Genomic DNA, 20,712 nt, shown 5'->3' with positions numbered 1-20,712 from the left:
AAAAAGGTCGCTCTTGAATATTTTCAGGAGGTCCTGTTGACTCAGAAAGAAGTTCAACTTTGAAAGATGCTTTTTCAATTTTCAACTGAAACCCCTTTTTTCTTGGCAAATCGCTTTGAATATTTCGCTTTTGAGAGAATAAGGGTTATTTGTGAGATTTATCGCTTTTCTCCATCTGTTTTTCATATTTGACTCTTCAACGGCCGAAAAATCAGTTCACGAATCTCCATTTTCGCGCTTTCAAACTGAAGAAAACTACCAATTTTTTTATTTTTAGAGCTAAATATTGACGAATAATGTCAGTGTCGGAAAATTCGAAGCCACTGGAGAATTCTGTAAAAAACGAAGATGGAGACAACAAAGAGAACAAGCCAACAGGCGGAGCTGCTACTAAATCGTGGAAAATTGGCGATTTTAGCATGGGAAAGGCGCTTGGAAAAGGAAGATTCGGACATGTTTACTGCGCCAAAGAGACCAAGTCTGGATATGTTGTCGGTAAGAAAGCTATCCTAAAAACCCTCTTTGAAATTATTATTCTAGCGTTGAAAGTTATGTTCAAAAATCAGATCAAAGAAGCGAACCTGCAGCACCAAGTGCGACGAGAGGTTGAAATCCAATCTCATATCAAACACAAGAACATTTGCCGACTGTACGGGTACTTTCACGACGACCGACGCGTTTACATAATTCTTGAGTACTGCAAAAACGGCAATCTTTTCACAAAGCTAAAGGTACTTTTCAATTTCTTCTGAAGAATCTATTAAACTCAACTGGAAGAATTGGGGATGTCTATCTCGTTGTTTTTATTTTCATCTGAATCGATGTGATCGACATTTTAGCCGCGCGATACGCGGCTTTCCCTACTTTCTGGCTGAAAGTTCTCGAGCTGTTGGACTCCAACAGTTGGAGTTCTTTCTGCAATCATTTCTAAAAGGGAGTGATGGACATCTTTGGTCGGATTAGTTAGTAAATCCCTTATTTAGGAAGAGAAAAAATTCGAGTCAGTAGAAGCGGCCCGTTACGTCCGTGAAATCGCAGAGGGATTGGACTACATTCATAAGCTCAACGTTATCCACCGCGATCTCAAGCCGGAAAACGTCTTGCTCGGGCGCAACAACGAAGTCAAACTCGCCGACTTTGGTTGGTGTGTTTTCACGCCCCAGAGCAGGCGGCAGACATTTTGTGGCACCATGGATTACTTGAGGTAAAAAAATCATGAAAAACGTTGAAAAATAAGAGGTTTTTCTAGCCCAGAAATGCTAAATGGTGTCTCCCACGACAAGAAAATTGATCACTGGGCCCTTGGATGCATCGCTTTTGAGGTATTTTTGAGTGCAATCAAGGCTGGTCTATATTTTTCTAGCTCCTAACCGGCTACCCTCCTTTCGTCGGCGACAAGAGGAACCCTACCGTCGAAACTACCAGACAACTCATCATTTCTGGCACGATCGACTTCGATTCCGCCACTGAAGTCTCCAAAGAAGCGCGTGAAGTAGTCGATGGACTGGTTCAACTCGAGCCAGCTGACAGAATCGAGCTCGTCGAGCTTCTCAAAATGCGCTGGCTAGCTAACTGAAGAATTCCCCCAAGTTCAGGATCTTCTAAGAACTCTCTTTTTCTCTCAATTTAGATCTTTCACCAGCGCGGATTTTACTGCCAAACTTTTCAAGAAACAACAAAGTTTACTTTCACATTCCCCAATTTAAAAGTAATAAACACACGTATCAATATCATCTTTGACTTGTATTTATTTATCCTTTTATAAATAAGGTGCTGTAGCAATTTTTGATGGACAAATGTATGTTGAAGAATATAGGACGAAAGAAAGATCGGAAAAAAGACATTTGTCAAAGGAAATTGGCTGCTTTTTTGTATTGCTCGATTAATTCGATGACAACTTCTTTTGCAGTTGGTCGATCATCGGGATTTTGAGACTGGCAGCGGCCGAGAAAATCTTCCAGCGGAGCCATTAGCTCGTCGATTCCTTTCTTTTTGGATGGTGAGACCGACTAGAAAAGCCATTAGATTTTCAACTGAAATGAAGAACCGTACCCGATACATGATTGTGTAGGTCATGTTCGCGAGCTTCCAAACATCTGCTTTTTCGTCAAAAGGATTTGGTATGGACGTATGATGGAGTCGCTCCTCGGGCGCTTGAAAGATCGGGTCACGATCTTCTATTTTTCCCCAAGTGCAGTTGGCAAGTTTGTTCTCTTCTCGGTTCACCAGTGGCAGGTCATCTTAACTTTTGCTAGAATATCAAAGGCAGAAATCGCTTACCAAGATCATTAGCGACGATTCGGAAGTCCGAAGTGACCAGGAATTGACTCAGCGCTCGAGTTATCTAACAAATGATTAGAATTTATAAATTGTTATGAATCGCAGCTGAGATATAAACTCATACCTTAGTCATATCGCAATTGACTCGTTTTCCGATGGGCGAGTTATGCATAAAAGCGAAAACTCGTGCAAGACGAATGACAACTCCAAGGCGTCCCAGACGGTCAAGCTCGGCGTAATTCTAGCGATATATTTTAAATATGACAGAAATATCGACGATGCGAGTTTAATAAATTACAAACCGGAGAAAACTGTACCTGAGAACCGACGAAATCCCGTAAATCTCCAAGTGGAGCCAGCTCAGAGATCATTATCGAGTTCTGCCCCTCGAAGCAGTATCCGAGTACTTTCAATGGGCTTATCCTCTTTTTTGTTTTTTAATGATGCAATAGCCTATTGCCAATAGGGTTACTAGTGAATGTGCCAAGGTCATTGCGAAAGATAATATGAGCACTATTATTTGCACGATCGGCGAAATTTGATTGCACACGAGTTTCTATCCTGAGGATCAACAGCTGGATTATCTCAGTTTACCTCGAGGCAGAAGCCCGGTCCTTGGGTGACATAGGGGGACGGATTCAGCCGTATCAAGTTCTCAATCCCTGTTCTCACGCGTGAACGAATGGGTTCTTTATAAGAATTCAAAAGAGGAGTTTGCTTACTCGCTAATTTTTAACTCAAGCAATTCAATTATGAACTCTGCCTTGATGAAGTCTTTCCGGCCTGAGCCGAACATACGCAACGGTATTTCCATTCCAGTCAGCTTCGAATACTTCTTTCCCAAGTCCATGATTGATTCTTCTCTCGATTTTAATATCCTTGAGATCTTCGCAGGTCAACCAGGCGAAGCAGGAACTCATCCCATCAACTTTGAAAAATCCCTTCGAACATCCGCGCCAATTCGGATAAATTGTCAAGTCTTTGTTCTGAGCGAAGAAATTACTGCCGACTTTTTCCATGTTCTTGTAGGCCTCCAAGGATGTGTAGACCCACCTAGTGGAGTTTTTGATGATGGACTCGTATTTTTCAACGACGTTGTTTAGCGCCGAGTTCATTTCCTTCAAAAATAACGAATCATTAGTAAGCAATGTTATTTTGCACGAAAATGAATGGAAATATCTCTGATAAGGCAGATTTTAGATTACGTAAGAGCAAAATAAGTCGACTTTCTATAACGATTAAAGAGCTGCACAGAGCTCAACAGCTTTGAAGTAATACGTTTCATTCGGTTTTGATTTCGCAACGCCCTGGCTTAAAGGGTGTAATCTACGTAATCGAATGCACAGCATTTATCTGGCCGGGCTTGCGCTCGGTCAGCTTCAGAGAATGGCTTACCGTTGGCACCGGTCGGTCTTCGCCCCGCGCCGCGCCGTGTTCATACGCGACCGGGGGTAATTTCAACGGCCTCGAATTCCGCGCGTAGGGAGACAATTCCGTCAATTTCTCCTGAAACAAGCGATTATTTCGGACGCTCTCAGTATTCATTGTCTGAGTAAAGAGTTACCTGATAAATCATCAAAAAGGAATGATATTTGAAGTGCAGTGCCAGACATATTAACACAATTACAAATGCTACAAGAGTTGAGCTCTTTAAATTGGTTCTATCATGAATATAATTGATCGTTTAAAAAAGAACTTTTTTATAAAATGCTTTACTTTAAAGGCTCTAACGAATAATTAACATATTTTAGAACCCAAAGCAAATATTTTCTTGACTTCTTTTTCGTCGAGCTCTTTTTCTTCGATAGTAGTTTCTGTTCATGGCTCCTCTTTTTCATAATAAGTATTTAGTCGATTGAAAATCTTTAGTGTTCGGTTAAATTCTCTGTTTCTCTCACTAGTTTCCATTAGAAATCCAGTATCACATAGCTAATTTTGTAAAAATGTATGAATATTTGGCTGTTCGTGAAAACTCATTATTCGGGCGCTCATCTTCTTCGCCGCATAGCGTTTTGGGCGTGCGAGCGCCCTCCGCACACGTCCGACATCTTCAAGGGGGATTATTTAAATTTTCAACTCTTTATGTTAAATTCAGACACCGTGAAAATGCGAAAATTGATTCTTCACACTCTTGTAACGTTTTTCTTTTACAAGGAGATATTGTCTGGCAGTCTACTAATTCGAGAACTAAGGACTTCAATTCACCATGAAATCATAGAAGAAAGCCTGATATTCTTCAAGTCAAGGGACAAAAACTTGATATTAAATCCAATTAGAAAGTAAGGCAGAAAATCAACCCTTGGGGACTCAAATGCGTTCTTCAGTCTTCGAAAACCAAATGATAAGAAGCCTATCTTCGCCAATATTTTTATAAACAGGAAAAATTGCCACCTTCGGTCAAAAAATATCAACTCTTGCGACTCGTAATTTACACTCTTATCGGCTTTAGAGAGAGAAAAGTTCAGGATAATCGTGTAATGCGAAAATTCCAGAGAAATTTAAGGAAATAGAAGTAATTATGCCGTTCAAATTGGATTTGCATTGCTGGGGAGTTTCGTTCAGTCCGATTCATGTCACGTTGTGGCTGGCGTTCTTGGGCGCGGAGAAGTCTGCGGTGGAGGAAGTGCACCTTACCCTGAGTTACTATAGTTGAGAGACTTAAAAACTTTGGCTAATCCTATTTGGAAATATTTAAAAATTACATAAAAAGAACAATTTTGTAGATCTGAAACTTGACCTCATTTTCTGAGCACGTGCAACGTGAATTTTCATAATATTTTCAACATATTCAGATTTGGGAAATTTCTCATCTGGAAAAAAAATTTTTAACAACTCCGTTAAAAATATGATCATTCATTTTCTTCTGAAAAAGAGAAGTCATGAAGATTGCCTGCTTGATCGCATCTGCCCTTGCTAAACGACGATTCGATGATGACAAGGTAAGAATGGGTTTTCTCTACAAATCTTCATTGATTTTAAGGTCGTTTCCTTCGATAATCTCACCGTCAGCCAGATCCATACTCTCAAGACCTTCGATCGAGTTATGAACTTCGATTTCTGGTCTCCCGAGAGCGTCGACGAGCTCGTCCCGGGCGGCACTGCTGACATCCACGTCTCCCAATTCTACGCTAACGAGCTCGAAGACGCCTTCCGAGCCGCTGACTTTGAGTATAAATTAACCATCCAGAACCTCCAAGAGCAAATTGACATTGAGACCATGTTCTCCCGAAACCACGGGAAGGCCCACGATCTTCTCCAATACAATGATTATGATACCATCAAGTCTTACTCTCAGTCGTTCGCCGGTTACTTTACTTACGGATCTTCTTTCGAAGGCCGAGATCTTTTCGGCGTCAAGATCGGTACCGGGTCAAAAGTCATCTCCGTCGATTGCGGTATCCATGCCCGAGAATGGATCTCGCCCGCCTACTGCCAGTGGTTCATGAACGAAGCCAAGAACGGTCAGTTCAACCAATACCTCAGCGATGTTACCTTTATCGTTATGCCTTCTATCAACCCCGACGGTTACGCCTACACCTGGAATAGCGACCGAATGTGGCGAAAGAACCGAGCTACTGGCTACGGTGGCTGTGTTGGAGTCGATCTCAACCGAAACTACGACGCCAACCACGCCGGTGAAGGTGCTTCTCCAAATCCATGCTCCAACACTTACCACGGTCCATCTGCCTTCTCCGAACCCGAGGCAAAGGCCCAGCAGATCGCCATGCAGCCATACATCGATGATGGCAACCTCAAAGCCTTCTTAACTGTCCACAGTTATGGCCAGTACCTCATCTTCCCCTATTCCTACGATTACGCTTCTCAGGCGCCCAATAAAGCCGAGCTTCAGGAAGTTGGTGATGAGATGGCCGCTGCTATCCGAGAAGTGCACCAACAGAGCTACCTACCCGGCCAGGACATTCTCTACGTCTGCAGCGGTGTTTCCTCAGATTGGGCTTACGATGCAATGCTCAGCGCTGGCAACTCCGGCCCTCTTGCCTACACTTTCGAACTCCGAGACGAAGGTCGATTCGGCTTCCTTCTCCCAGCCGAACAGATTCAGCTAACCTGCGAAGAAATCGACGCTGCTATGCATAAGATTATCAACTACGTTATTGAGAACAAGTAAGTTCATTATCTGTCCTGAAAAAGAAATACAAAAAACGGATGTCGAAAAATCTTACACTGGCCAAAGTCGTCCATCTCAACAAAAGCCCTTCGAATAAAATGATATAAACAATTTATAAACATCAATTTTATTTTAACATTCGAAAATAAAGCTATCAATCACTACTTGTATTCGCTTTTAATTGCAGAACAAATTGTTGCCTAGCAGTGTACTCCAAACATTGCTCCGTACACCACCTCGTGCACGTCCTTAAGCATGTGCAAATATCAGCTCCGTGTTTCATTCCGAAGCTGGATCGAGCGTAATTCCTATAATACGTCCGTACGAGATTTCAATAAAGATTAATTAGCGATGACTGTCACCGAAGCACCAGGACTCCATGGAGCTCTTCTTGCTGGTATGTGATTCTCCTATCGATGGGAATAGGATGATTCCTCGTTGATTTCAGTAGCCAAGAGAGAGATTTTAATTTTTAGGCTGCTGTATGCCCCCAGGAGTCGCCTTGACCGCCTGGTGCTGCCCATGTGTTGCTCTTGGCAACCTTGCCGCTCTTCGTAAGTGATGTTCCAAAGATTTATGCTTGAGAGGTATTTTTAGGTGGCGAAAGCTGCTTCAAATGGGCTATCTTCTTCATGCTCCCACCACTCAATTGCATCTGCCACTACAAGTAATAGGCTTTATTTGAAAGACAATCGATCATTTTCCTTTCAGACTTCGACGAGAAATCTCTGGAGCTACTGGTGGCTGCTTCAAGGACGCTATGGTTGTCAGTTGCTGCCCATGCGCCGCTATCGTCCAAGAGACCAAATCCGTCCGACGAGGATAAGCTGCTTTCTCACTAGGGGTAGATTCTCTTGTAGCTGTTTTATATTATAAATTTGCGATAAATAAAAACACAGACGAAAAAATCAGTTTTTGTTGATATTGCTTTGTATTGAATAGAACTAGCAGAATTGGTAGTGGTAAATTGTAGCAGAACGAAAGAAAGATTAGAACACTTTTTTGGGCATTTTGGCAAAGTGGTTATGAACTATTTGGTTGGCAAGTTGAAGTTGGCAAAGTTCTCGTTCTGGGAAAACGGAGGTCGCCGATTGAGAATTCTATTTGTGACTTCGAGTTCTGCGCTCAAGTCGGTATCTTTGACGTCTTGGAACCAAGACCATCTGAAAAAGCGTCTCAGAAACGAGATGGTGGGAAAGTACTTTACCTATAAAGTCCTACAGGCATCGCATCTTTTGTTGTGGCAACAGTTTTTGCTTGGTAACTGCCTATCAGCGGCGGAAGAGGAAAGCTCAGCGAGATTCCCGCTCTTCCGTCGACGAAATCAGAAGGCGTCACTCGCTCAATACGCGACCAAATACTATTCCGGAGGAGACGATGTTTCGCTGAAATTTGAAAATGAATAATGCAAATGATGAATAGTTTAAAATTGGCAAGGAAGCGATTTTACGCAGCGATAAATATTTACTAAACTGTCAAATTGAATAGAAGCCGTTCCGTACAAACAAGGATAACGGTCTTGGATAAGGTACCGGACAAATAGAAACAGAGTAACTGTACTACAATAAAACACTAATGGAATTTCTAAGAACGTGTAAATTCAAGGAAATTTGAAATGACTTTCAAAAAACTATAAGTCCTACTCAATTTTATGGACAGAATAATTGATTAAGAATCAACAATGTTTTTTTATCAAGAAAACTTATTTTTCTTAGTTACCGGGAAGATGAAAATTATGTGGGAAAACAGTTTTTCGTGATGAAAAAATTCTCCGTGTCGGGGAATCGAACCCCGGTCGCCCGCGTGACAGGCGGGAATACTCACCACTATACTAACACGGATGTGGGGGGATCGTAAAATATACATTATAAACTAACCTCTGTCAATATTCGGATCGTTTTCGGTGTACGGGAGAATCGTTGTATACACGTAAATATCGTTTTCAACTGTCAAATCAGAAGTTAAATTGAAATTCATCGAAACCATCGTGAAATTCGATGTTTTGAGCAAAATCGGCTTCGTAATTTGGTTCTGACGCTCCAGATGACCGGGACATTTCTTCAGCCAGATCTTGTTCTGTTGATAGTTTTTCTAATTAGGCACATTATTGGGAGCGTGAATCGATATTTACAGTCATTTTTCAATGAAAATCAAATCATTTCATAAAAACGTACGTACGCGCTGACATTTACCATCTATCTAACCCGTGAATCGAGCACAAAAACTTTGACTACGTCAAATGTCATTTCATTGGAAATATTCACGAGATAACCATCCATTCGAAGGTGCCATTCCTGAACAAGACTTCCAAAGGACTCGTGAAGCCGCCTGCTTCCGAGAAGAACGGACTCTTCGTTTAAAAAGTAGAGGTTTTCTTTCTCTGAGAAAAGAATTGAGCTGCAACCCGCTTCTTTTGAGCATTTTTCTATTGCTTTTGAAAAATCAGTTTCGTTCGAGGATCGATGTTCTTCTGGCATTGCTCCTTCCAAAGGAGAATTTTCAATAAAACAGGGCTCTTGCGGTTTCAAACGGTCTTTTTCAAAATCCCAGCCAATTTGGTACTTTTCTTCTCCGTCAATTTCTATGGCAATTTCAGAAAGCCTCACGGTAGAAACATCTATATCCAGCTTCATGAATTGCTTATCTTCGTTTTTCGAAAATCCAGTTCGAGTGTATCTGAGATTGTTCAAGCCATCGCGCGACCAGTCGGTTGGTTTTGCCCCGAGCTCGTCTAATCTTGAGTAGTTGTACTTGATTCGAATCTCGCGGAAGACCGGATCGCTGGTTGAAATTCCAAGCGACGAGTGCGGCTTGAAATCCCAGCTGTGCTCGTGGGGAAGCATAAAGTATCGACCGATGGATTGTGGGGGCGCTTTTCGGCCGAGACCAGACATGAAAATTCTCTGAAAAGCAGATAAAGACTTTTATTATTTTTCGAATAATATGTCAACTTAGTTTTTAAATACTATTTATTGTTGGTTAAAAACTTCTTTTAGGCAAACGCTTTACCTTTTCGATTTCATTATCCTCTCCTCCCCAGCCCCAGAATCTATTCGAAAAACCATTGGCAGTTCTCAGCTGATCTCCAGTGATAGCAACAACGCCGCCAAACAAGGTCCCATAATGGTCGCGGTATCCAAATGTATTCACTGGAAAATAGGTTAAAATAATGTCGCGCACTCGAACTAGCACTCAGTAAATATCATACCTGCTGGAGAAAGATGAATAGGTTGTTCGGCGCAGGCATATTCTAGCTCTCCGTTTTCGGGAATCATATCTTTTCAAGGGATTTAGGAAAAACAGAGGCTAAGGATTTACATAATCAACATTGCATAAATTTACTCAACAAGCTATAGAACTAAAGCAGCTTAGGAAGCTTGAGTTGTAATCTCGAGTGAGCTCTAAAGATGTAAATTTGACCTCTTACTGTACTTTCATGTCCTTTTCCTACATCGTGATAAATAAAACAGTTGAAGGTTCCATGTCCCAAGGTCTGGGACTCGCGATACGCCGCGTTCATCAGACGCGCTTTGTTGAAGAAATTGCGGTCGACCTAAAATGAAGCGCTTGTTTATTATCTTGATTATCCTTTCTTATACAACCGAATGAAGGATTTACCTGTTCTACAAGGAGAATACAATAGTCGCGCTGTTGGTTCTGAAGAAAATAGTGCAGAAGAGGAACGGAGACATTTAATGCTGCTTCTCGATTTCTAAAAAGAGTTGTATTCTAGGCCAGAGAGGTGTCATGAAAACTGATGGTGTCAAGTACCTGTAAGGAATAACAACTAGAGTTCGCTGCCAGCGATCACATGATTCCGGCTTCCAACAAGGCGATGAATAGGAAAAATGATCGTTGAAGGTTCCATTTTGGATTTGTGCCAGAGTACTGTTCATGTCATAATGAAGAAATGGAGGGGGAGAGCACTCGTTTTCGGCAACAGGCAAGGGCAAATGAGAGGGAGTGAGGATAATTCGCGGTTTCGACACGAATATCTCACCGCGGATCAATTTGTACACACTGAAATACTGATAAAGACTCCTTCATAAAATATTGGAAGATAAGTTAATTCAAAAACAAGATAAGAAAGCCAGCTCTAAATTTTGGTAATCAAAGTTAGAGCATCTCCGAAAATACACTTCATGATATCATCACAAATCACGTGTTATTAAAACTTTGAACTTACAAGTACAGCCCTATGACCTGCGCCAGGCGCCGAAAAAACCCAGCCGGGAGCATTCTCTCGTTATAAAATTTCTTTCATCTTTTTCTATAATTTTGTTCTCTGCATTTTCGGAAGGGTGAATTTTAAAAATATTGTATGGGCACAATAATGGTCTCTGTGGGAAATGGGTTTTTGTCTCGAGCTGACGGAGCGGCCTGCAGCACAAATTCGTCAAGATCAACGCCACTACACCAGCACTTTTTTCAGCAGCGCACCGCACCAGCACCTCCGCCGCCGCCCAGCGCTTTTACTACACCCCAAAGAACTGAATGTATTAAACCTTCAAAAAGAGGAATTCTAGTTCAAATTTCTAATTCAAAACCACAAATTCAGAATCAACGAGCTCAAAAGTTCCTAAAAATTTTCGTCGAAAAAGAAGATTTAACCTAGCGGTACAGAAATTCGACAAAAACTCTCTTAGCGAATATACTTGCGCCAATTGGATATCGTATGCGCGCACTCAAGGAGCCTTCCTCAAGCCTGGATTAATTCAATAACACCTCGCGTTCTAGCACCGGGATAAGTACCGATAAGGTTTCACGGAGATGAAATTTCAAATAATGCCAAAAGACTTGATTCAACTGTTGCTTGGATCGGAACATTTATTTAGCTGTCTGCTTGACGAGTATATCAAGGATTCAAACAGTTTGTTCGCCCGTTACTTCGTTGATTCCGGACGCCTGGCTGCTTCGTGATTGACCGACGATTTCTTGGTGCGAAGGTTCGCGCATCATCATCACTAAAAATTTTTGCTTGCCTTTCATGATCATAAAATAATCACGATAAATTGATTTTCTCTTGATGCTAAGCACCCGAGGAGTAAAACACCTTGTTTTGGTGTAAACATTAGTTTTAATTATTGTCTTTAATGAGACAATCTAATTAGTCCCATGAGAGATTTTCAACCAAATTTACCTTCCACAGGGCGAGGGAGAAAGTGTGAAACATTTCTGTCCTTTTTCGCCTTCGATCCTCTTATGCACTTTCCGTTTTCATTCAGTCCCAAATGCCATGGTCGCTAGAAATAAGAAATTAAATCAATCGATTTCTTGATGACCTTCTACCTGCGTCTCGGGATGCTTGTACTGAAGAGAGGAGTAAATACACCAGTAGTTTTCGAAGACGTTTTCTTTGAATTTGCACTCGAGTCCGAAAATTTCACTTGCATAGATTTTTCCATTTGAATTCATTGCGACGAAGTTTCCGGTTTCAGCATGCTGGATTGATACGACTCGCAGGCCGACGGGGATCAAATAGAACATGCAACTTGGGTCGGTTTTGTCTTTGTTTCCTCCAACGACGACTTTGGATTTAGGTGATTTTTGGGCCTAAATAGAGGGACTTACTGGTGGAAGGATCATCATTCGACTGGCGCATACAAAGAAATAAGCCGCATCGACTCTCCAGGCGAGTTTTGACAGCTTTGAGCTGCGGCTCTTAAAAAACAAAAATAATCAAAAAGTCTCATTTCAGCATCTTGCTCTGAAGTTTCAAAATAGACAATCTTCTGACCTTCGGTTTTGTTGTAAATTGAGGCTTTTCTCTGCAAGGCAAAACTCTTGCGTCTTTTGCTCATTGAATGAATGAAAGAAAATAAACTCTTTCAAAAAGTGGCTGTTCTTTTTTTATGAAAAATGAAAGGACAAGGAAGAAAAGATGAGGAGACTTGAAGGTGCGCTCGTTTTAAATTCAATTATGACGAGCGGTGTGAATCTGGAGGCAATCCGCAGTTAATCTAGAGCATAATTGCTTTAATCTTTTGACCGTAAGCACTCACAAAACCCATTTTTATTTTGTCCTTATTCAGAATCTCAGGGAGTCAGTCCCTTACACTAGACATAACCCGAAGTGCTTACCGGAGTGACAATGAAGATTATGCGTTGATTGGCGCCTAAACATTTCTCAAACTGTAATTTTAATTACTGCTCTGAAAAATCTTGCTCGAATACTGCTATCCTCTGTTCTGAGAGCAGTGCGCTCAGGTCAATTTATATCTAAACGACTGGACATGTATTGACAGAAGAGCAGATATCAATGATCTCATATCTTTCAATCAACTATCCTTCAGACAGTCCTTCATCACGGTACCTGTTTTGCGTCTGACAGAAAACCGCCTGAAAACATCCTCTTTTCTCTCAAACGTGCCAAGCATGCTCCAAATAAATGCCCACTTTGATATTTGTATTTGGCTTGATACCTGCTATATTATTTTTCTCGGCCCTCGGCATTTTATTAACGCCTTAGAATCGGTCTTCTCTGAGTAAGTAAAACTTACCGAATGGCATCTTAGAGAATCGTCTCTTCATTTCTTTTCCAAAATCAATTCAATAAGCTCTCCGAGGTAATTTTATGAGCAGTAACTGACCAAATAAGTTCTCGCTTACAACAAGAGTTGAGATAAGTTAATTTCCAACTTGGTTATCTTTTCGAAACTCATTGCTTTCTCGAAATTTATAATGAGCGGCGCGTTAATAATTCCTATCGTAAAGATAAAAGATAATTTATCTAGCAGTTAAATAAATTAAATAATTATCCTACTAAAATTAAATGACGCCTTTGACAATCTGTCTCTAAAGTCGATCTGGCAAAGAACCTATCCCCTTCGTTAAAAATTTTTATTAATTTTAAGGCAGCTTGAACTATCTCCTTGATAAGAAAGAAAAATGAGAACGCCGGTGAAAATATATTTTTAAATCTCTAAAGCCTTATTCTCCTGGCCCTTTGTTTGCTTATCTGCATCTAGTGCGAGTTGACTGAGCTCAAGTACAAAACTGGATGCTGATACACCTCCTGAAAGCCATGCTTTTGAATATTAATCACGTGATTCCTTTTCTGACATAAAAGCTGTCGTCTTACGCCAGTATCACTTAGCGTTAGCCGGCTGAATACCCTTTCTCTCTGTTTCTCACCTCGCTGTACCGTTTTGCGAACCATCTGAGTCCTGAGCGAGTGTCGCATCAAAGCTGCTTTTATATATCTCGCCGAGAAAAGCAATTATTTTTGGCTGCTTATTTGACGAGACGTTACTTTTCAGGCAAGGTCGGATAAAGGTGATTTGGAGGAAATCTCACCTTGAGCCTAAATGAGCGCTTGGATGCTCGACCGTCAGAATCCGACGGCGCAATTTTTGACAGTCCTGGCATTAAGGCGAAGAGCGAGCGATCAGTTTTATTCTTTGAGGTGGAGTCAGATATGGTAACTTTCAATTTGACCGGCTTGAAGCCACCTTACTTCTAGGAATTCCCAGACCGCCGACGCTGCTGATTTTTTGTGTACCTAGCTGACTCTAATAAATTAAAAACCGAGGTGTGGGAAAGTATAGTATTTTTGACACAATGACTTTCGAACTTCATTCTTCTCTCCCATAGAGTCAATGTTTCTTTTTTAGTTCAACAGCGAACAACGAAAAAGAGCTCATGAATATTTTTGGCGAGGTTTAACATCACTTATAAAGAGAAAAAATATACTTTTAGTGTTCAAATTGCAAATGTGCGGGCATTCTCCGGAAGTGCAAGGGTAAAGTCATCCTGGTAGTAAGAGAAAGACCTAAAGCTGATTTTTCGGCGACTAAAATTTTTGCCAAACATGGGTTTTCAACCAAACGCCAATTTGTTAATTATATGATTATTGGTACAATCTTTTGGAATCTTGTTGTTGTGACGACGAACTATATTGGGCTGAAGAAACTCACTGCTCATATCACATACAAAAGCTCCTACTGCAATCGGGAATACAAATCCTGCGTTAGAACAAATCGATTTGATGGTAAGAGGCTTTCAACCCTGCTTCTCCCCAAAAGTAATTTGTAGATTGTACGAAGTCTCTGGACCACTGTATTGGCTATCAACAATTCATCTATCCGAATGCGACTTGGTCTGTAGAAAATTCAACATCTAATACTGCTAGTTCTGAAACAGACAAGGTAGACTTAGTTGAATATGATGATAAGCAGCAAGAAATCAACCTGAAAAACTGCAAGAGATTCCGGTATTTTGTCGGGGCTCATCTTTATAAAAATAAATTAGAAATAGTCAAGGTGTTTAGCCCGCTAAAGATCGCGCGATCTGCAAGAATCTTTGTTCAATTGCTGAACCTGGTTTAGAAAACGAGTGCAAGCTATTATGTGTTGAACTTCTTAGTGAATTCGGTTTTCTCGACGGCATTTGTCCCTTTGAGGAACTATGTCCGAAGGGCTGTCCATGTGAGTATTACCACTGCACCATAACGAAACTTCATCAGCTTCAAGCAGCACGGACGTATGCTCCAGGACATATGCTCGATCTCGGTATTCAAGTAAAGAGTTTTGAGATTATATTTTCTGCGTCGAGTAGAGTAAATTTCAAACTCAATCCAAGGTAGATACGGAACAATGATTAGGCTTACCGGACTGAATTTTGAACCATTTTTCTAGCTTGATTCAGTGGTCATATGACACAAATAAAGAAAGCCTATAACCAGGGCTTTCATTTGAGCACCATATCGAGGGGTCTGGGTCATGCCCGCAAGGCAATTTATGGGACCTGAAGTTCCAAAATGGGCACTAGAATTGTTTAGAAGAATTTTCGATGCCGCGCCGGCCTTCTCAGAAGTCGAGAGTCAGTTATTTAGAAAGCGAAGGCTCTGAGCTTTCAGTAGAGCCCAAGAAATCTTAGTGCAGTGCGGTTTGTGGCCTTCAGCGAGCGCTTGAAGTCTTGTTTTGGCGGTCAAATTTCACTGAAATTGATGACTTTCTCCCAAAAAATAGCCAAAATAGGCAGTAAATTGACAATTAAACTGATCGCTGACGGCCAAAAATTGCATTGCACTAAGATTTCTTGGGCTCTACTGAAAGCTCAGATCCTGGGCTTTTTAAATAACTGATTCTCGACTTCTGAGAAGGCCGGCCCGGCATCGAAAAATTCTTCTAAACAATTCTAGTGCCCATTTTGATATGGTGCTAAAATGAAAGCCCTGGTTATAGGCTTTCTTTATTTGTGTCATATGACCAGTGAATCAGGCTAGAAAAATGAGTCGAAATTCAGTCCGGTAAGCCTAACAATGATGTTGTACAACTGGGAGACACAGCAAGAGTTTAGATTACTAGAGATTGACGTCTTTGATTTTTATACAAGTGTCTTGTTCAAAGATAAGTTCTTCTTCATTCACGATGATATGCAAATTTACAAAATTGATGAACAAAGGCGGCTTAAATCTCTTGATATTCAAACCTCAGGCTATTACCGTGCATCTTTCGGAATTTATATACAGTTCGCGTACTATGGACTAGCAGCTTCATTCAGAGATTACATTTATATTTGTCGACCTGAGTTTGATTCGAGAAGGTGTTTCTATGTCATTCCTGAGCAGAATGAAAGGCTTTTCCGAGTGAAAAATCTGATTCCTATTTGCCACAATGAAATAAGCTACATGGGCTCATGGGATGAACACCTGCATATTTATGGAGTGAGAGACGATACCTATACATCAAGAGCCATACAAATTTCAACTTTGAGCGAAAACAATAGAGATTGGAGCCACAAAAATGTGGAGCCTAGTGAAATTTACGGCAAAGAATTGGTGGCGCAAGTGGCTGCCATTAAAGTAATGATATGAATACACCAATTTAATAATTCTTCCACTCAATTGTTCCCTCTGAAAACTCTAAGATAGCAGGAAAGCTCGATATTTATATCCGTTACAGATATTGACAGTATGATATTTGTGATTTTCGCAGCTGAGCAGCTAACCCATGTTTACGCAGAATTATCGATACATCTCTACAGGAATTGTTACGTTTCTGTTCTCTTAAGGCTATAACGTCTCTTTTGGCCTCTCTGGAAAACGGACTTTCCTTGGTCGATTTCAAAAATTAAAAAGACTCGTATACTCAAAATCTATCGTAGATTTCATAAATGCGATCAAAAATTATTTTTCTTTCGAAATTTCGACTTTACAATCATTTAAAAAACGCCATTCGGTTTTCCGAAGAATTTTACCATTACAGAGGTAGATTTTTTTTGATCAATTAATAGATTTAAGCCTTCTCTACAATCCCCACGGATAAAATTTCCGATAACTGTTCAAATTTTCATTCTAGGGCCATGTTAGTGCTGGCACCTGAGGATAAAAATGCGCGTGGACGCGCTGCGCGGAGTGCTATCCTCCAGGCCAAAAAGAGAGCGCTGTTGGCGAGCGTGTGAGTCAAGCAATTCATCGCGCTCTGATTGGCTGCGCGGATCTGAAGCGTCAGTCTATAAACAAAAGAGTTTTAAAAGAAGAGAGAATTATAATCATAATTTGGACAATATCTTGAAATTTTCTCCGTGAGGATCATAGAATATGCTCTATTTAGTATTATTATTGGATAAATTCTACCTCAGAACTTCCAGTTTTCTTGGGAAACCGAATGGCAATTTTTGAATGATTCTAGAGCAAACAATTACCAGAGAACAGTATTTGTTAATGGAATTTTTGAATTTTTCAGGAGAAAACAAGTATGTTTGCCCTTTAAATTTTTGAAATCGACCAAGAGAAGTCCGTTTTCCGGAGAGGCCAAAAGAGAGGTTATAGCCTTAAGAAAGTTGTAGAAAGTTTTTGAGCAAACGGAATAAGATTAAAATATGGAATATTTGTTCATATTGGAACGAAGGTGATTGAAAGATCAATGAGACGAAATTATGAAGTTTTATCAATTTTTACGACTCCAACGAAGCTCAAAGCATTTGAAACAAGTGGAAAATTAATTATTTCCGGCGTCGAAAAAGCGTTCTCGAAAAAAGCATTCGAATCTCTCGAAATTCTAATCGATTATGACGAGGATCTGCTCGATTATCACAGATATACTTTTGACACTCGTATTCATAGAACAAAATATACAGAAATAATGGTTTAATAAATCAATTTCTATTTTATTTACAAACATCTCTGTGATAAAACAAGTTTTATAAACAAGAAAGGTAGTCTGCTTCACTGTCTGTTTTCTGATTCAGTTTCTAAAAAAATAATTCATCTTCTATCTGATCGATAAAATAAACCTCAGCCCAAATTTCATCATTCTTTCTGTATTTTGAAGCTGTTAATATTTTTCGAACATATGACGACGAGAAACCAAAGTAAACAAAATCACCAAAAAATCGTTTGTAAACCAATTCTAGTGCTGATCTGTCCACTGTTGCTAGAAGTTCTTCGTTTTCGTCTGTTAGTGTTCTTTCTGGGCCTTCCGTTGTCCCTGTAGCGGCGATTTCTCCGTAGACAGTGTTGATGATGTTCTGCTCGTCGGTTTGGTGAACAATGTATTTGTATCTCATTTCGCACGGGACGCACTTGGAAAAACTATTCACCGGTTTCGATGTTTCTTTACCTTTTGATGCTGCTCTTTCCATTTTTCTTTCATGTCCTGTGAGTGAGCTTTTTTTGCTAAGATCCAAAAAATCGCTGATAATTTGTCCTCAGGATCTTGCGAAAGCTCTTTTACTTGACCCATTATCTCGATGTCAGATAAATTCTCAGCGATTTGAAGAAGTCTCAAAAATGGCGACTGAACGGCAGCTATCTTCAGAAGCTTCTCCCTGATTGATTTTACTTTGTTCTTCTCAATCGCTTTATTCAAAACTTCTGCGGCAATTTGACCAAGATTTGAATCGTCAGTGAACTTTGAAAGTGGAAAATCTGCGCCACCAAGTCGAACATACAGTTGGGAAAGGTGCTGAATCCAGCCCAGCTGGGCGCGCTTGTCTGGGATGCATTGCCAGACATTAAACGGTTCTGGTAAGACGTAAATTTTTGAGCTGGTGACTGTTGGTGAGCATCGTTCATTTTGAAACATGTGAGATAAGGAAATTTCCGTAGAGTTTGATTCGAGGAACTCGTGAAACTATAAATGATTTTTTCAAAATAGTCATTTTGCTCAGAAAATCTTGCTAACCTTCAAAAATTCTTCAACATTTTGATTTGATTTTGCGAGTGAATCGATAAATTTTTGATATTTGCAAGCTTTTTCGAGCATCATTTCTCTTTTGGCTAGAAACAGTTCCACTGATTTTTCTTCCTCAGTCTTCTCAAATATTCTTGATGAGTTAAATCTGCTTACTAGCAATGTTTATGTTAATAAGACTCAACTCTTTCCTTGGGTTTTTGTTAGAAAATATCTCGTACTTTAACACACTTGTTTTGTCTTCTTCTATTTCTTTTTCTGCGATTTCAACTGGTTTGAAATTAAAGGCATGAGGAAAACGGTTTGTTTCTCTTCTACTGTTAAAAATATGTTGGTACTGGAGGAACAGTCTAACAAAAATAAATGTAGCAATGCAAAAATTGACAAAACGAACAGGCTCTCGCATCATCTATTTAACTTTTATAGAATTTCAACCGGTGAACCCGCTTATTTATCCGGCAGATTTAACATCTGATAAAGTCTCTATCATAAAGAGTCTTATCAAAACATTCTATTTTTATTGCAATTCGAGAAAATGAACTGGAACCAATTGTTAACATTCCAACTATCAAGAGTCTCTGCCATTTATACAATCTTTGCTGTTTTTTGACAGCGCTCACCTTCAGAATTACCATTTTAACGACGTTGTGTACCGTTATCTACAGATGAAATTTTTCGACGATATGAGTTTTCGTTTTTATTTTCTTTCATTATTTATTTCGTCTGCTAGTCGCATTGCAAAAGTAGCGGCAGAAGAGAACTGCATCGATGTGGATACCATCGAACTGAATGAGGACTTTTGCTATGCAATGGATTTTTATCTCAGTGATGATTTAACATCATCAACTTTGATCAATGAGACGTCATTTTTACACGGGAGTGCAGTGACAGAAGATTATGGAGGTATGAAATAAGTTATTTCAAATAACTATAGATGTTTTTTAATAACATTGTTCTTTAAGAGTTACTTCTTGAAGAAAACATTATGAATGAGAATCTTGAAGACGATTTGAAAGAACTTCATAAAAGATGTGAAGCTTTAGAGGGCAATTATGAGAGGAAATGTTTTTTAATAAACTCGGTTTTTGTACGCGATTTAGTTTTAAAAAATATCAAAAGCGGAATAAGCGATAAAATCGAAATAATCATTGATGATCTGGAAGAAACTGGACTTTGTGAAATTGTAAGCACAGTTGCAAAAACGACAACCGCGAAGAAGACAACAACGACTTTATCAGAAGAGCCCGGCCACTCAGCTGCCTTGATGTCTGTTCTCACATTCTATTCTCTATTCATCAATATATTTTAATTCAAAACTTATTTGACATGCAGGAAAGTTCAATTTTGAGTTTTATTCGGTTTTTGTCAATCAAATAAAGTATCGTCACATTGCTAGTCAAATATGAACATAATATTCTCCATTTGAAGTCATTCCAAGATTAGATCCTAAATAATTTGTAATCTATCGCGTGAATTTTATACCTTGCATGTTCAAAGCCTGCTTTATCTTCTGATTTCGGCGCTCAATCGCATCCAGATTTGCATCAAGTCGAACACTTGCGTACCCAGGAGTTTGCAGTGTTTGAATATCAGGGTACTTTTGCGAGTTTGAGGCATTTTCATACTGCAGCTTTAATATCTCTGCAAGCGAGTTATCGTGTATTTCACCAGCTGGAACCGAGTTTTTTGCAATATAAGGTGCGTTAGTCGGAGTAAGTCGAGCAACAGTAGCCTCAAGTTCAGCGATTCTAGCCTGCAGAGCTCGAATTGTCTTTGTTGCTGCTTCTTCTCTCATCTGATTCTTCAGCTCTTCAGAGATGTATCAGAAACGAATTCGAGAAAAATCTACCTGTTTCCAGTTTATATCTTCGGACCTCCTCCCTCACCAACGATTGCATGCCTTTTTCAAGCGTCGAGATATCCTTCAACGTCAGATCGGTAAGCTCCGTCATCAGGTCGTCCTCGATTTTGTTCATTTTTTCCTCTCTTGGGTAGTTAACTATTGAAATTATGCATGCAAGGAACGTTATGGAAAAGCAAACAGAAATGTCTCTTTGGAGACGATAAATATTGCCTGATAGCGTCTCCAAAGTACTTTTTATCGGTAGCTATTCTGATTCACATGATCAGTCATAAAACGAGAAGATATATGATAGGTTTTAGACT

At 40.0% G+C, this 20,712-nt stretch overlaps 7 protein-coding genes and 1 non-coding gene across 9 annotated transcripts; 3 read left to right on the top strand and 5 right to left on the bottom strand.

Moving 5' to 3' along the window:
* The first annotated feature begins 238 nt into the window (after nt 1-238).
* On the top strand, nt 239-1,717 carry LOC145698595 (aurora kinase C-like). Its single transcript, XM_081775802.1, has 5 exons — nt 239-495; nt 541-731; nt 984-1,204; nt 1,250-1,322; nt 1,364-1,717. Exons 1-5 carry the CDS (start codon nt 297-299, stop codon nt 1,574-1,576), a joined length of 897 nt encoding a protein of 298 aa, XP_081631928.1. The 5' UTR covers nt 239-296; the 3' UTR covers nt 1,577-1,717.
* Nucleotides 1,718-1,736: 19 nt separating this feature from the next.
* Nucleotides 1,737-3,923, bottom strand: LOC145698592 (protein O-mannose kinase-like). Its single transcript, XM_081775801.1, has 9 exons — nt 3,845-3,923; nt 3,676-3,786; nt 3,044-3,398; nt 2,875-2,969; nt 2,598-2,666; nt 2,405-2,521; nt 2,281-2,344; nt 2,053-2,240; nt 1,737-2,009 (listed from the first exon to the last, which is right to left on the bottom strand). Exons 1-9 carry the CDS (start codon nt 3,854-3,856, stop codon nt 1,848-1,850), a joined length of 1,173 nt encoding a protein of 390 aa, XP_081631927.1. The 5' UTR covers nt 3,857-3,923; the 3' UTR covers nt 1,737-1,847.
* Nucleotides 3,924-5,152: 1,229 nt separating this feature from the next.
* On the top strand, nt 5,153-6,566 carry LOC145700639 (carboxypeptidase B-like). The gene is made up of 2 exons (XM_081777949.1): nt 5,153-5,219; nt 5,261-6,566. The coding sequence occupies exons 1-2, from the start codon at nt 5,160-5,162 to the stop codon at nt 6,407-6,409; spliced, it is 1,209 nt and encodes a 402-aa protein (XP_081634075.1). The 5' UTR covers nt 5,153-5,159; the 3' UTR covers nt 6,410-6,566.
* Nucleotides 6,567-6,670: 104 nt separating this feature from the next.
* Nucleotides 6,671-7,317, top strand: LOC145700671 (uncharacterized). The gene is made up of 4 exons (XM_081777989.1): nt 6,671-6,806; nt 6,886-6,963; nt 7,007-7,076; nt 7,121-7,317. Exons 1-4 carry the CDS (start codon nt 6,761-6,763, stop codon nt 7,233-7,235), a joined length of 309 nt encoding a protein of 102 aa, XP_081634115.1. The 5' UTR covers nt 6,671-6,760; the 3' UTR covers nt 7,236-7,317.
* On the bottom strand, nt 7,318-10,748 carry LOC145698178 (uncharacterized). The gene is made up of 10 exons (XM_081775379.1): nt 10,596-10,748; nt 10,181-10,429; nt 10,028-10,121; nt 9,842-9,962; nt 9,618-9,686; nt 9,419-9,558; nt 8,614-9,312; nt 8,287-8,500; nt 7,617-7,794; nt 7,318-7,572 (listed from the first exon to the last, which is right to left on the bottom strand). Exons 1-10 carry the CDS (start codon nt 10,646-10,648, stop codon nt 7,440-7,442), a joined length of 1,950 nt encoding a protein of 649 aa, XP_081631505.1. The 5' UTR covers nt 10,649-10,748; the 3' UTR covers nt 7,318-7,439.
* Nucleotides 8,179-8,250, bottom strand: TRNAD-GUC (transfer RNA aspartic acid (anticodon GUC)). The gene has a single exon. It is a non-coding gene; the product is annotated as a tRNA-Asp (tRNA).
* A 479-nt stretch (nt 10,749-11,227) lies between the features above and the next one.
* On the bottom strand, nt 11,228-13,029 carry LOC145697014 (fibroblast growth factor 12-like). 2 transcript variants are annotated; one of them, XM_081774148.1, is made up of 5 exons: nt 12,910-13,029; nt 11,981-12,070; nt 11,699-11,937; nt 11,550-11,652; nt 11,228-11,373 (listed from the first exon to the last, which is right to left on the bottom strand). In XM_081774148.1, exons 1-5 carry the CDS (start codon nt 12,938-12,940, stop codon nt 11,273-11,275), a joined length of 564 nt encoding a protein of 187 aa, XP_081630274.1. In that variant the 5' UTR covers nt 12,941-13,029; the 3' UTR covers nt 11,228-11,272. The 2 variants fall into 2 exon arrangements, with proteins under 2 accessions (XP_081630274.1, XP_081630273.1); XM_081774147.1 differs by lacking the exon at nt 12,910-13,029 and adding an exon at nt 12,491-12,548.
* A 6,848-nt stretch (nt 13,030-19,877) lies between these two features.
* On the bottom strand, nt 19,878-20,523 carry LOC145699339 (uncharacterized). The gene is made up of 3 exons (XM_081776605.1): nt 20,396-20,523; nt 20,029-20,355; nt 19,878-19,992 (listed from the first exon to the last, which is right to left on the bottom strand). The coding sequence occupies exons 1-3, from the start codon at nt 20,520-20,522 to the stop codon at nt 19,943-19,945; spliced, it is 504 nt and encodes a 167-aa protein (XP_081632731.1). The 5' UTR covers nt 20,523; the 3' UTR covers nt 19,878-19,942.
* Nucleotides 20,524-20,712: the final 189 nt, after the last annotated feature.

The sequence above is a fragment of the Oikopleura dioica genome, chromosome 2 (genome assembly GCF_907165135.1).
Source record: "Oikopleura dioica chromosome 2, OKI2018_I68_1.0, whole genome shotgun sequence".
In the NCBI taxonomy this organism is placed as follows: Eukaryota; Metazoa; Chordata; class Appendicularia; order Copelata; family Oikopleuridae; genus Oikopleura; species Oikopleura dioica.
This window is presented reverse-complemented; position numbering and strand designations above follow the sequence as displayed.

Bases quoted from the DNA above. Each gene is read 5' to 3' on its own strand.
- LOC145697014 (XM_081774147.1), bottom strand. From the start codon at position 12,533: ATGTTTAGGCGCCAATCAACGCATAATCTTCATTGTCACTCCG. The intron at 12,071-12,490 runs GTAAGCACTTCG...TTGTTTTTTAAG, and splicing joins TAATCTTCATTGTCACTCCG to AGCCGCAGCTCAAAGCTGTC. The intron at 11,653-11,698 runs GTAGAAGGTCAT...TCTTATTTCTAG, and splicing joins ACAAGCATCCCGAGACGCAG to CGACCATGGCATTTGGGACT.
- LOC145698595 (XM_081775802.1), top strand. From the start codon at position 297: ATGTCAGTGTCGGAAAATTCGAAGCCACTGGAGAATTCTGTAAAAAAC. The intron at 496-540 runs GTAAGAAAGCTA...TTATTATTCTAG, and splicing joins CAAGTCTGGATATGTTGTCG to CGTTGAAAGTTATGTTCAAA. The intron at 1,205-1,249 runs GTAAAAAAATCA...AGGTTTTTCTAG, and splicing joins GGCACCATGGATTACTTGAG to CCCAGAAATGCTAAATGGTG.
- LOC145698178 (XM_081775379.1), bottom strand. From the start codon at position 10,648: ATGCTCCCGGCTGGGTTTTTTCGGCGCCTGGCGCAGGTCATAGGGCTG. The intron at 10,430-10,595 runs GTAAGTTCAAAG...TCAGTATTTCAG, and splicing joins CAGGTCATAGGGCTGTACTT to TGTGTACAAATTGATCCGCG. The intron at 10,122-10,180 runs GTACTTGACACC...AACTCTTTTTAG, and splicing joins CTAGTTGTTATTCCTTACAG to AAATCGAGAAGCAGCATTAA.
- LOC145700639 (XM_081777949.1), top strand. From the start codon at position 5,160: ATGAAGATTGCCTGCTTGATCGCATCTGCCCTTGCTAAACGACGATTC. The intron at 5,220-5,260 runs GTAAGAATGGGT...ATTGATTTTAAG, and splicing joins GACGATTCGATGATGACAAG to GTCGTTTCCTTCGATAATCT.
- LOC145700671 (XM_081777989.1), top strand. From the start codon at position 6,761: ATGACTGTCACCGAAGCACCAGGACTCCATGGAGCTCTTCTTGCTG. The intron at 6,964-7,006 runs GTAAGTGATGTT...AGGTATTTTTAG, and splicing joins TGGCAACCTTGCCGCTCTTC to GTGGCGAAAGCTGCTTCAAA. The intron at 7,077-7,120 runs GTAATAGGCTTT...TTTTCCTTTCAG, and splicing joins AATTGCATCTGCCACTACAA to ACTTCGACGAGAAATCTCTG.
- LOC145699339 (XM_081776605.1), bottom strand. From the start codon at position 20,522: ATGAACAAAATCGAGGACGACCTGATGACGGAGCTTACCGATCTGACG. The intron at 20,356-20,395 runs GTAGATTTTTCT...ACATCTCTGAAG, and splicing joins AAGATATAAACTGGAAACAG to AGCTGAAGAATCAGATGAGA. The intron at 19,993-20,028 runs GTATAAAATTCA...CAAATTATTTAG, and splicing joins GCAGGCTTTGAACATGCAAG to GATCTAATCTTGGAATGACT.
- LOC145698592 (XM_081775801.1), bottom strand. The intron at 2,667-2,874 runs GTAAACTGAGAT...TACTGCTTCGAG, and splicing joins GACCGGGCTTCTGCCTCGAG to GGGCAGAACTCGATAATGAT. The intron at 2,522-2,597 runs GTACAGTTTTCT...ATATATCGCTAG, and splicing joins GGGATTTCGTCGGTTCTCAG to AATTACGCCGAGCTTGACCG.